This window comes from Lacerta agilis, chromosome 1 (genome assembly GCF_009819535.1).
Source record: "Lacerta agilis isolate rLacAgi1 chromosome 1, rLacAgi1.pri, whole genome shotgun sequence".
NCBI classification, from domain to species: domain Eukaryota; kingdom Metazoa; phylum Chordata; class Lepidosauria; order Squamata; family Lacertidae; genus Lacerta; species Lacerta agilis.
This window is the reverse complement of record NC_046312.1, coordinates 62,317,539-62,331,387: the sequence shown is the minus strand read 5'-3', so window position 1 is coordinate 62,331,387 and position 13,849 is coordinate 62,317,539. Positions and strand designations below refer to the sequence as shown.

At 41.3% G+C, this 13,849-nt stretch overlaps 1 protein-coding gene across 1 annotated transcript in view; it reads left to right on the top strand.

Annotated features, from left to right (window-relative positions):
• Positions 1-13,849, top strand: part of DCDC1 (doublecortin domain containing 1) — a 230,038-nt gene that overhangs the window by 99,447 nt on the left and 116,742 nt on the right. Inside the window, 5 exon segments of the mRNA XM_033160812.1 lie at positions 4,995-5,132; positions 6,890-7,008; positions 10,485-10,545; positions 13,128-13,286; positions 13,636-13,787. Coding sequence (XP_033016703.1) covers positions 4,995-5,132; positions 6,890-7,008; positions 10,485-10,545; positions 13,128-13,286; positions 13,636-13,787 — 629 coding nt within the window.

The window sequence follows — 13,849 nt, the reverse complement described above, 5'->3', positions numbered from 1 at the left end:
ATTTATTATTATTATTATTATTATTATTATTATTATTATTATTATTTTATTACAGAGGCCTGAGACTTGTCTGTCCATTCCCAACAGCAAGGGCTGGTGGGCTGGGCTCCCTCACCCACTTGCTTGCATACTCCAAGGCTGCCTCAGCTCCTAGCAACCAGCACCCCTGGCCAGTCACAGAGGCACCACTAGCCTGCGGAGCTTGTAGCCAAGGCTGCTGCAACAAACAGCTGTGCAAGGCTTTGGGAGGCAGATATACAAGAGCGCATCAGTGGAGAGAGGGAAAGAAAAAGGGACAGAGGCCAGTGCTGCCTGCGGCACCTCTGACCATCATTCAAAGCACCCCAGGGTGCCACAGTACAGTGGTTGAGAAACAACACACTAAAGGATAAAAAGCTGAAGCAGAAAGCAAGAGTGATTGAGATAGATCTTTCAGGACCCTGGACAGGTCATAGGGAAGAGACAACTTGTTCCAGCAGGTGCTGTTTGCTAACTGCTTCCATGTGTAATTCCAGAACTGGACTTTGTCTCCCTTGTCCTGCCACCTTGGTGAACTAGTTGTGCGATTCTCCCTCAAATATGCACAATTCTCAGGGCATCAAAGGTAGTGCTGTTTGTTAGTAGAATGCAGATTTGTGCAAAATGTGATTTTAGGGATCAGGGTGATGCGCCTCCCTCTTTTGTTCTAATCTCTACTTTCAGAGACCAAACATAAAAGTGTATAGTTGTAGGCCATTACTCTTGGAATTATAGCCAATGTGACCCCACTCTTTTATCCTGTTTGGATATATGAGCTCATTGTTTACTGCAGATAAACATGGTGTCTCTAGCTTCTGATTTGCTTTTGACATAATTGTGGCTCAGTAGCACAGTAAAATGAGTACACCTTTGCTGTTTCGGATAGGCACACTCCAGATAAAGTAGCATTTTAATGCAAAAGTCTGTATACGATTCTAGTGTATAAGATTATATGTATAAGTAGGAGGGGATAACTAAGGTTAATTCGTGTTGAGAGAGAAAAATAAAAGACGAGGCAAAACCAAAGAAACAAATATTTTAAGTAGCATAAACATTAACACCAGTTTTGAATATAGTCAAGCTTTGATGTCTTAATATGTGTTTAGAAGGCACAGCAACAGCTATATTTCAAGAGTGTAAACCCTTTGCTGTGAATAGTAATTTGATACCTTCAAGAGCAATTTTTGAAAGCAAAACTCAAGGCACGGGGGCAGATACCAATAGTGTTTTTTTTTTTTTAAATGTCCTAATGTTAAAGCTCACTGAGGTGTACAAGATGCTAAGAGGATTACACACTAAAAAGGCAAAAGTCTCATGTTCTGGATACTCACACATTAAGATTGCTGTCAGGTATAGATAGTAATGCTCAACCCCTGACTGTTATATTTAATCTTTTATTGACAGGCAAAACCTTTCCAGTAGAGTAAAATTTGTGACATATAATCCACATTCGTAAATCTGGGGATAGAGATAACCCAGACAATTACAGCCTGTTGCTCTTTTATCACTGTTTAGAAAGCTAGGCCATGTATCTATGACCTGGGATATATTGCTGGCATTTTGTGTTGATAACAGCAGCATTAGAGGCAGTGTCCTTGTTGTTCATTAAGTTTCGGTGCAATTGCTTTCTTAATAAAAGCAGAGGGTAGTTTTAATTATAGCACAATTTTTTTTAAAATTGCTCTATTGAAGGAGGAAAAAAATGTTTAATAGTATGAATGCATATTCCATCTTCAAATTCCATTAATGTTATTGTAACTTCTGTAGAGCACACTGTCTGTATACAGTCCATCTATCCGTGAGCACTTGCATAACATTTACCATTGACTAGAGCCACCTTTGTCAACCTGGTGCCCTGCAGATATTTAGAACTACATCTCATATCAGCACCAGTCAACATGGTTGTGTGATGTTGGATCTAATAGGATTTGTAGTCCAAAACATCTGTCAGTCCTTGGGTAGTGAAAGCTGGCCTAGAGGTCCAGCACAATAATTAGTTTTGGGCTTATGGTGTGATCTTATGAAACATTGCACTGAGGCAGCATCATATAGGATCAATCTGTGGTGCAGACTGTACTCCATTTTGGTAGGGTTAGAATGCAGAACAACTGTTGCATGACAAACTACTTTTTGCAATGTGATAGCTAAAGCTGATTCAGAAGATCAGAAAGTTTTATTCCAAAAATAAGTCCACATGCAGTGTTTACAGTGAAATATGCTAAATGTGAATCTCTCAGGTTTTGTTTTGGGTTTTGTTTTTTTGCATAAAATATGCTGCGATTTTTATAATTTATATTTTATTTCTATGTATACTTGTGGATAAATGAGTAAAATACAGAGAAAGCTTGGCAGATAAGTAATTCGTGAGGTGTGGAGGATGGGATTGGAGGCTGTGATCTTTTAAAAAGCTCTCCACCTTGCTTTCTGGGTTCTATGTAGGTCACATGTGGGTTCTGGAGGCCTTTGCAAGATCTCACAAAATCTTGGGTGGCCCTAGACAGGCATGGCCAAACTTGGCCCTCCAGCTGTTTTGGGACTACAATTCCCATCATCCCAGACCACTGGTCCTGTTAGCTAGGGATGATGGTAGTTGTAGTCCCAAAACAGCTGGAGGGCCAAGTTTGGCCATGCCTGGCCTTAGAAGATCTCATGCTGACTCCAGAAGGTAAGATTTCTCATGCCAGGATTGCTCCAGGAGTCATTCTGACTTTACACCGGTTTGCCTTTACATGGTACCCCTGGGACGTAAACCCCACCCCAACACAATTTCTACTGTATTTCAAATGAAATGTTATGACCCGGTTTCCATATGAGTCCTTTGCCCACTTTGAGGAGGGAGGTGTTGGGGAGAAATTTATTCATCAAAAATTATGAGAATGCTGCAATCCTAATCCCCTCTGTACTATTTTCTGGAGGAGAGGTGGATTGGTCACACCTTACTCTGCCAACTTCTTTAGGCCTTTTCTCATGAAGTGATGCCTTTTCCTCTCTGCAAGTGTGAGCTCCCCATTCCTATTGAACGTGGTGTTCTGGGGGCTGAGATGAACCAGGAATCCCGATACCAAGCCACCACTTGCCCATTGACAGCTCCAGGCTAGTGCAGTAATTCTCTCTCTCTCACTCACTCTCTCACACACCACTTTCTGCCAGTATGAGTAGCAGGACTGTGGATGCTGCTGCCCCACTGGAGTTTGGATTGCAGTGTTAGTCTTGATCTCTACCAGTTACTTCCTTTCTGGTTCTGTATGGTGCCATTTCCCCCCCTTAACACGATTTCTTCCTGGGTAATATGGGCCAGGGCGGGATCAGATGTGGCAATACTGTGTACTGTACTCATTCACATTCGCGTGCATGCTAATTTGGCAAACCAAATTAATGAAGCATTGTTCTCACTTAGAATAGATGAATACTTTCACCTCTTTTTGATATAATCAACAACAAGAAAGTGATTGTTGATTCTGATGAAAATGTTTGCAAAAGTTGTTATCCCCTTTCCCACTCAGTCCTAGTTAATTACTTTAAAAATGTGGTAATAGCATGGTGCAGGAAGCATTATTACTGTGGTTGTGGGTGATGGGAAACACTTTTTTCTTTTCTTTTATTGCTGCTGGCAGCCATTGTCCAAACCTATTGTTTTTATTATGCTGTTGGTGAAGGCTTCAAAAATATATAGATATTGTCAGATACTGTGCTATTTAAAAGTTTAGTATATTCATCAAAAGGTTTGTCTTTGTTCTGCGGGGCAAAACATATTATGACATACAGCTTGCCTTGCTTTTCCAGTTCAGTAACATGGGATGTGTATAAAAAAAGAAAGTTATAAAGAAAAAAAGAAAATATATATAAAATAAAGATCCTGTTGTGATTCCTTGTATCTGTTACACCATTGCTCCACACACTGTGGAAACTATAAAATCACCTGAAGCTGGGTTAGAAAGATGTGGTGTTGTTTCTTTATCTGGTGGGGTGTGTGGGTTTTTTTTTGTAATATACCGCATTATATCTCTTGAAGAACAGCATGGTATTAGTGCTGGGTGCCAACCTCAAATGAATACAAAGGGGCCAATGTTTCCTCCCCACTGCACCACAAAATCAAATGTGATAAGATTAAAGCCAGTGGCATTGCTATGAGGACACAGGGACTTACAGCAGGTGTTATACACATCCTAATGATATCTGTCGCTAATTCCAACTATGACAATCTTCCACACAGTTGTGTTGCCTCTGATCACAACTTAGAATGGAGAGGGCAAGTACATGTGTGGCTTTAAGTCCCTCAGCCTTTAGTGTGGGATTAGCAGAACATTAGTTCCCATTGTACAAAAACGATGGGGTATCTCTTCTCGGTACTGCAGCAGCTGGCTAACAGGTAAGAGCAAATTGAGCATCTTTCTGGCCAACTCTGCTTTTGCTCTTTGTCTTTGATAGCATTCTGAATATGCCATTCCAATATGATCAGTAGCCCAGAAAAACATTAATATTTAAGCATTATTTAAAAGGTTTGGTGTGTTTAAATGATCTGCATACAGTGTCTCAGTTATTCCAATTATAACCCTGCAAGGTGGCTCATTGCTATTATCCTAACATCCCTTCCAATAACATTTTCACCTGTTCAGAGTTAGTTCCTTTTTGAGTTTCGGTGGTGCATGTTTCATTCCATACCCATATTTAGACCACAATGCTATAATACTTACCTGGGAGTACGTCCCACTACTTCTAAATAGGCATGTATAGGATTGCACTTTGAGTGAATTTTTGGGCATATGCTTTTTTGTCCCTAATGAAGAAAATGTAGGAGGCAAGACTGCTTCAATGGCAGTATAACAGCATACTATTTCTTCATGATTGTTACAATATTTGATTTGGGTTATGGTAACAGGAAATGTTACACAGAATTTTCTCTATTACTAATTTGCAGTATTGCCATGTTAACGTATCAGTGAAAGTTCTATGGTTCATTCTATTACTGGGTGTAGGTTGATTCCCAGATGGTTCTTCTCATGTCAGTTAATGTGGAAAAGATGAAGAAAGATGCTCCCAGAAGAAATGGCCGCCGAGAGCTGACCTTCGACATAGCACACTGGCCTCTGTCTAATATGTGGCTGATCACAAAGGTACCACAGTGAAAAGGCAGAGTATCCACTGTATTAATGGATTCAGATGTTTGATATGCGAAAAGATTTGTTGTTCAGATTGTTAGTTTACTTTTGGGGATTTTGAGTTAAATATTAAAAATAAGTAAAACTTACACAACTAACAAAGATCATCGTGCATATGTTACACCATGTCTCCCATGGCCTTCCTTGGTTTGTTGTGAAAACAAATGGAGTTGACATTGATGGGACATAGATGAACAAAGCCAAGAGCAAATTGTGGTTATATCCAGGGCCGTCTCGTCATAGGGGCTGGGGGGCACGGAGCACCAGGGCACCAGGCCCCCCAGGGGCGCCCCCGTGAGCCTGCCGGCATACCGGGCACCCCCTCCCCAACCCGCCCCCGCCCTCACGGGCGGGTGGGCGGGCACTTGCGCGCCGGCTGCAAGCCGGCCGCCCTCCGGAGCCCCAGCTGGAGCGCTGGGAAGGGCGCGCAAAGCCCCACGCCGCTCCAACCCCACGCCCCTCATCCCTCGCTCGGCCACCCCCCTCCCGAGGGGCGGCCAGCACGGGAGGGAGGCGGGCGGAGAGGCGGCACGCCAGGGGCACCGAGGGATTGCCGCGCCACGGTGGCCAATCCCTCTAAGACGGCCCTGGTTATATCCTCTGTGCTGAATTATGATATGTTGGCTGAATTGGTTGTAGTCAGCTGCCACGATGAACAGAATTGTAGCATAACAACGCTGTTCCCTTTTGAGATATCAAAAAACTCATTGCTTGCATATTTGGAAAGGGAGTGAGCATCACTGTAACAATATCAAAGGCAATTATTATACAAAGTTGGGAGCTGCAAGGCAGAAGAGAGCAGCAGAGCCAGTACTGCATCTGAAGCCTTGCTAGGACAGAAGGAAGACAGTCTCCACCCCTCTCTGGGAGCTGGACCAGCCTAGGATCCATCCCCCAAATGTCCCATTTGGAAGGTCACTGTGAGTGGTAGTGTTGCCTCTGCTGTGCTCTCTCTGGCTAGAGTCCTCTGCAAGCAGTAACCATAGATAAGTTGCGTATAAAATGGCATACAATTGCCCTGAATTTGATAGCTAATATTAAAATCTGTAATGCAACCCAGTCTTAGCTGTTTTTACTCAGAAGTAAGTCCTCTTGTTTTCAATGGGACTTGCTTACCAAGCAAGTGTTAGGATTTCAGCCTTTAAAATGTAACAACTAATGAAAGATTGCACTTACAACAGCTGTTTTACTTGATTCAGAACTGCTGTATATATATATATATTTCTCTGTATATAAATCTACTGTATATAAACAAAAGGCTTTAAGGATGTTTAACCAACATTCTTTTAGACTTGAGGTAAAACTTTAAATTGACTCAATGGCTCTAGATTTGTTGCAATCTTTTCAGTTCACTGAACTTTTTTCCCTGTGCATACATATTTCAAGTAAACTCTGTAGTTATAAGTATAGCAAGTGACACGTTATGGACCCTAAATCGTTGCACTGTGAAATATGCAGAGGAAAAGGACAAATGAAGATATCAAGGGTCTGTTCTATTTTGCACTGAACTGTAAAATGCCACCCTTGTTGTACAGAAGATCACTGGTTCTGAGTAGGGCTCATTGACTGCTAAGTTGTGGATAGTGTTTCAGTTTCTCCAACTGTTAATATCCTGAGCTATTCAGGCATAATGACCTCTCTATTTGTAACACATTGTTGAATTTTCTGGTTCTTTTAACTTATTCAAAACCTTTTTCCCCATTCATTGAAAGGCTGGAATGATTCTAAGTCGAGCTATGGTACAAAGCAGCCTAGCTGTTGGTCATCCAATCAGAGCTGTGATGCAGGACGGCATACCTCTTGAAGGCTATAAGCTGTGTCTGCAGAAAAGGTATTGATACAAGGGTGGGTTGGTTTTTACATACAATCATTTAGATAAACTGAAAGCATGTAGTCATTTAGATAAACTGAATGTTACCAGAATACTGTATGTGCTTACAGATATTGTCATTCAGTGAGTGAAACTGTATTATCTCAAAATTATCATCATCCGTTAAATCCTTCTGGATTATTAAATTCATGTAAAGGCATAGCCTTTACTTTAATGTCACATTTTAAACCACCTTTGAAGGTTCTTTCAACAATAGACAGGAGGGGAAAAAATAGATAACAAGGACACATATATTTTACTTTATGCTGTGGTAGTTCTTGTGTTTCTTTTGTTTCTCAGTCCTTTAAAAGAGATAAAAAATGCACATGTTATGTAATAGCCTACAATGGATCTTCAATATGCAGTGTGGGTGTGCAGATAGATTTCTTGGTGGACATTTTACAGCTCAATCGCAGAGCTAGGCTAAATTGCTCCTGCAGGGTAAAAATAAGATAAAAGTAAAAATAAGGGGGAAAGCCATCTTCTGGGGGCACCTGGTGGAAGACTTTCAAAAATGACCTCACTTCAAGGACAGGTTGATGTCAGAGATGTTTCCTTCAGATACGCAGACACAGATACATTGTACAAGATACCAAAACGTTAATCTTGTGCTCAGAAATGGACCAGACTTTGGATCCAGTGGTGTTCTTTAAGTGCTAGCAAGATGTGTTCCCAGCAACCATTCCCAAAGTAACCTGTCAGTTGTTGCTTTTTGCAGTAACTGCCGTTTTCAAGCTGTTCTCAGTGGCAGTCACATATATAATGTCTTGCAATATACATAACTTTGACCAGGCTATCTGTCCAGGAGGTGACACAGCCGGCACAACAGCCCATACCACCTGGACCCCAAGCTCCGCCCTGTCTACAGAAGATACTACACTGGATTTTTTTTGGCAATCTACCCCACCACATGCAGTCCCCCCCCCCAATGTCATATCCACACTTTTCAGGAGAGTTCCATGACTCGGGCGGCACTGTGGGTTAAACCACAGAGCCTAGGGCTTGCTGATCAAAAGGTCAGCGGTTCGAATCCCTGCAACGGGGTGAGCTCCTGTTGCTCGGTCCCTGCTCCTGCCAACCTAGCAGTTCAAAAGCACATCAAAGTGCAAGTAGATAAATAGGTGTCACTCCGGTGGGAAGGTAAACGGTGTTTCCGTGTGCTGCTCTGGTTTGCCAGATGCGGCTTAGTCATGCTGGCCACATGACCCGGAAGCTGTAGGCCGGCTCCCTTGGCCAGTAAACTGAGATGAGCACTGCAACCCCAGAGTCATCCGCAGCTGGACCTAATGGTCAGGGGCCCCTTTACCTTCACCTTTATCATGACTCTAGAAGGTCTTTTGTGCGACAGGAACTTCCTCCCATTTATACTTTTTATGATTGTTTGTTGAACCACTGAAAACTTAAATCCATACCCATTTAACCTTAGGATGGTTTCAAACGACCCCCCACCTCAGCTCAGGGTGATTTTGTTCAGTCACCTCTCAGTGTCACCCATGTGGAACTTGGTTATGTGAAGCATGTGACATTCACCAAGTCAGAAGTTCCTTTTGTTGATGTTAAATGCTCTCACCTTGTGATGTGCATCATGTGGAGGCTTCGTATCACTCTCTTGGCTACTGCAATATCATGTGATCAAAATGACTCGAAATCATCTCACAATTGTCCAGTTTGAGAGAAATCTTCCTTATGAATCTTTTTAAGGAACTCTTTTTTCCAGTGGAGAAAGCATGGTTAGATTGACCTACTTTTGTTTTCTAGCGCTGAGCTTGTATCTGGATGGAGAACAGACCCAAGACTCAAGTTTATTGAGCCAATGAAAATTCAGATTGTTAGAATTTACTCAGATCAGAGTTCATTTCATTTTGTTGTTGTTGTTGTTGTTACAAAGAAGAATAAGGACCAAAGGGCCATATTCTGGAGCATCCTATTCTCACAGTGACTTCTGAGAAGCCTACAAGCAGAATATGAGACAATAGGACTCGTGCTCCCCAACAACTGCCTCTAGTTCTGGAGATTGAACACAGCCATCAAGTCTAGTAGCCTTATGCTCCATGAATTTGTCTAAAACCCTTTCAAAGCCATCCAAGTTGGTGGCCATTATTTATTTATTTGTTCAGAGATTTCTGTACCATTCTTTACCAACAACAGTCACAGGGCAATTCACAACAAAATAAGGCAGTATTAAACATAATTCCTAATTAACATTGAAAGCAGTTCTCATAAAATACATAACATAATCAGCAGAAGCACAATTTAAAATTCACTACATCTTGTGGTACTCCTTAGCTTAACTATGCACTGAGTGGAGAAGTGCTTTCTCATTTGCAGAAAAAAACCAAAGGAAACCCAATAGAGAATGAATTGTGGCTTAGTTGTATTAAAGGAAGAGTTTCTACCTTACATTGGTTTGTTTTTGTGTGTGTGATAATTGCATCTTTTGATTTTTGGGGGGAGGCAGGTTTGCCCTACCAAAATCCTTTTAGGAACAGGAGTGGTGCTGTTTCTAGCATGGGTCAAAGATGAACCCCGAACCAGAAAAACGTTAACCTTTTGAAATTGTTTGTATGAGGGTAAAAGGGTGTGGAAGCTCTCATGTGCCAAGTCAGTTCTGGATCTCTGATCTGGGGTTGTCTACAGTTTTAGGGTAAAGTATCTGATGTCCAAAGGGACGCGGGTGCCGCTGTGGGTTAAACCACAGAGCCTAGGGCTTGCTGATCAGAAGGTCGGCGGTTTGAATTCCCACGATGGGGTGAGCTCCCATTGCTCAGTCCCAGCTCCTGCCCACTTAGCAGTCCAAAAGCACGTCAAAGTGCAAGTAGATAAATAGGTAAGGTAAACGCCGTTTCTGTGCGCTGCTCTGGTTCGCAGGCCACATGCTGGCCACATGAACCGGAAGCTGTACGCCGGCTCCCTCAGCCAGTAACGCGAGATGAGCGCTGGAACCCCAGAGTCAGACATGACTGAACCTAATGGTCAGGGGTCCCTTTACCTTTTATCTGATGTCCAAAGATATTTGGCTGTCTGGTGAGTTACAAATTTTAAAAGCATCTCCTTTATGAGGAGGTCAGGTTTGGAAGTGGTTAAACAAGTACTGTTCCTATTTAGAAATCCCAGGCTGATTCATTCCTTTTCTAAAACTAAGGAATAAGTTTTCCAGAGTAGAATTATTTATTAAATGTAGTTATGCTATCTAAAGTTGCAATCCTGTACCAACTTGCCTGGAAATAAGGATAATTGAACTCAGTGGAATTAACGTTTGAGTAAATATGCTATAAATTTGCAATCTGTGCACACTTTCCTGGGAGTAAGCCCCACTGAGTGTAGTGGGATTTATTTCCAGGAAAATCATGCGTAGAATTCTGATGTAAGTTGTGCTTTAAATAGAACATGCTGTATGATTTCGATGATGGTTAACTTAAGAAATATTTCTCTTACAGAGACAAAAACAATATATATCAACACTGGGAGTTTGGAAATGATGGTTGCATCCATCCTAAGGTGTGTGAGATATATAAGCATTTTTTTAAAAAAACAACAACAACACTATTTATTCCCAATCTTTAGACTCCTACATGGAGACCATTAAGGCATACACGCATGAACGATTAAATATGGCCTCCTACATGAACAATATAAATATTTTCTCCCTTTTGCATTGCTGCATTGCTTGATTTCTCTCTAAGAATACCATAAAAGCATTTTATGATAATATTTTCCTTAAACTCCTGACTGCTGTGAGCTTTGCATTTTTCTTCTCCCATTTTTCTAATCAGTACTATTCACTGACATGTTGATTTTATTGTGTTTGTTAATTTGTGGTTTGATTTATACGTGTATCAAAGTTCAGCTTTAGTCTAACCGCAAATGGTGCAGCACTGATCTTGGCCAGAAATCAGTATTCCTAGCTGAAATACTCCCACTTGCTTAATCTGTTTCTACCCTGCTCTCAGCAATTCTCCATGTCACTGCAGCCCACATAAGATGTTGTGGGTGGGTGTGGAGCTTGGGAACACAGCAGGAAAGGTGATGCAAGAAAGCCTGACCAGACCGGCTCTTGGGACATTGGCTACAGCTGTATATAACTTGACATCTACAGTAGTTTGTGGACAAATTGGTACATTTTCTTGAGTGATTTGTATTGTGCCATGAATTCATTGATTGTCTTTGGAACTAGTCTCAGCCTTGGGGTTTCTCATCTGTATAGTGGTGAAATGCTTTCTAGAATGTTTTCAAAATGCCTAATTACTTAATATGCCTACCTTAATGTATGCGTGTAATACAATTGACTTGATGTGTAGTCTGTAGCTGGTCTCACTTGCTTGAGACTTTGCTCAGAATGCACTTTTAGTTCTTGTTTTGCACTTGTGTCACAGGTGAAGTCATTACTGTGGTTAGGTTTATCTGTGGCGGCCTGCTTTGTGTAGATAGTGTTATTTGGCGGTGCATGCAGTAGTTGCATACCTAAGATGAGCAACTTGCCTTTTGCACCTGTACTTTTCCAACACTTCAGTGCGAAGCACAACAGTGCCATCCCTTTCACACCAGGCTCAGCCCCTTAATCCAATAGACTGCAGCCCTGCGTCTGGTACAGAGACCAGAAAGTTGTCTTTAAACAACAGGTGATCCTAGCGTAACAGTATATATTCAGAATGCCCTAGTTTTGAAATTCGGAAAGTCTTCATTTATTTCCTTTACAGTGTACCAAATATTCTATTGCTCATTAGATAAAGCACTATTTCATAGAAAAATAACTTCAGGATCTCATCTATTCTGATTAAAGGCATAATAACAAAGTTTGAAAGGAAATTATAGATGTAATATGCACTCTGTAAGCATAAGAACTCTGCAATGCAGCCTAGGCTACTGTATTTTAGAGAGCCCCTATTTTCATATAACCTCTGATATTAATATATGTCATGTTGGGCTGCTAATCCTTAACCCAGGTGGTGCCGGGGTATGGCAAAAAATATTCTGGCAACAAAAAAGGAACATATGGGTCATTTGCACCCAAACTGGACCAAATGATTTATTGGCGGTGGAATGGGTTTTGAGGGCAAAAAGTGTGTAAGCAAAGGCTCGCCTCATTTTGGGGGTCAGGGAAAACTTGAATATTTCTAGTGACTTTCAGTGCGGGCAGTGTTGCTTACTAATAAGGTGAAACAGGAGAATTTCAACATCTTTCTCACTTTTAAAAATGGAGAAAGCTTTAGTGCTGCTTCAAGGGAAAGCAAAGTTGCAGTGAAGAGCCAATCACATTTTCCAGTGCCTCAATGAGAACAATGCTTGTTTTCTACCTTATGCCAGTAGATCCTTGTCAGCAGAGCAACTGCACTAAGCTAGGCACGCAGTACCATTCATATCATCACAGAGACATGACTCATATTCTGCAGGCATAGGGGGGATCCACCATATCCAGTAGCCATCCATTGGCATATATTTTGAGAAGTTTTATAAAAGGCCTTCATGAAAATGCCAGTTGTGAACTGAGTTGACCCTGAACAATGAATGGCGCGCCATGATGCTCATCCAAAGAAATCTCATGTCATATTTAAGGAGGGCTTTAAGCATGGGAAATGGAAAGTGGAAATGTGTGGGGAGACAAAGAAAAAACTAGAAACAATGATTGGAAGTGGGAAAGGAAAGTGAATAGTAGAGTTCTGCACTAAGCATGTATATGCATGGACTGAGCAGAAGCTACAGTGATGGAATCATGTATTGATCAGAAAGGAAAGTTTGGTTGGAGGAAGATATGGGCCATGTTACGCCCATGTGTAATATCAACTAAAGCAGCAACAACAACTGCGGCAAACATCTAGAAGGGTCTTAGTGATCTTTTAATACTTACATGTTATAGTCTGCATAATTTTTCTGTACATTCTGTATAGAATTGAAGTTTTGCATTAGTCAAATGGATGGAAGTTGTAAACAAAATTGTGTAGATGCAACATATCTTTTCATGTCATTGCCTGGTATCAGCAACTTTCTCTCCCATAATTCCCAGTGCTAAACTGTAGATGGTTGTCTTTCTACTGATTGCATCCTGGTGTGTGTTACTACTCTGCCTTTGTCCTTTCCCACAGGCTTACCCTGAGTTTGTCCTGACCTACCTAGAGGAGCTAAATGTAAGAGAGGAGGTGACCCAGACGGAATACTGCACACACCATGGGGCCCAGTCTCCAGTTCATCGAGAGACAGATAGCAATGCAGCAGAAGAGGTCACTGTATCAAGCCAGAGGCAGGTCAGAGCAGCATTTTTTTTTAAAGGAAAAACATTTTGAAAGGAAATGCTGTTACCCTTCACAGTTTAATATCAATATTCAAGTTAAACCATTTCTGTATGTGTATATGTAAAGAGAGAGAGAGAGACAGAGTTTAACTTGAATATTAATTACATACACTTGTTCGAGAAATAGAAGCACAACATACAATCACACACAAACACTTTTAAAAATAAAATAAAAAATAGCTCCTTTCCCCATGGGATAATATTACTTGTTAAAATGTACCTGCCAAAATATGCTTATCCAAAGTAAATATTTGTATGGAGCACAATATGTATTAATTGTATGTTTGTTCATAATTTAATAGGTCCTGCAAAATGATGTCTGCAATGAGAAGCAACTTTCAGGACCTTTGGACGCCCACTTAAGGCCTGAAGGTCCCTCAGGGGGGAATAGGCAGCTGACAGTGGCACTGGTGAGGAAACTAGAAGAGAAACATCCTAAGGCCTCAGCTCAAAGGTAAGCCACTGACAGAACTGATATTTATTGTTCAATGACATTAGATGTTTTCCTTCAGTTTC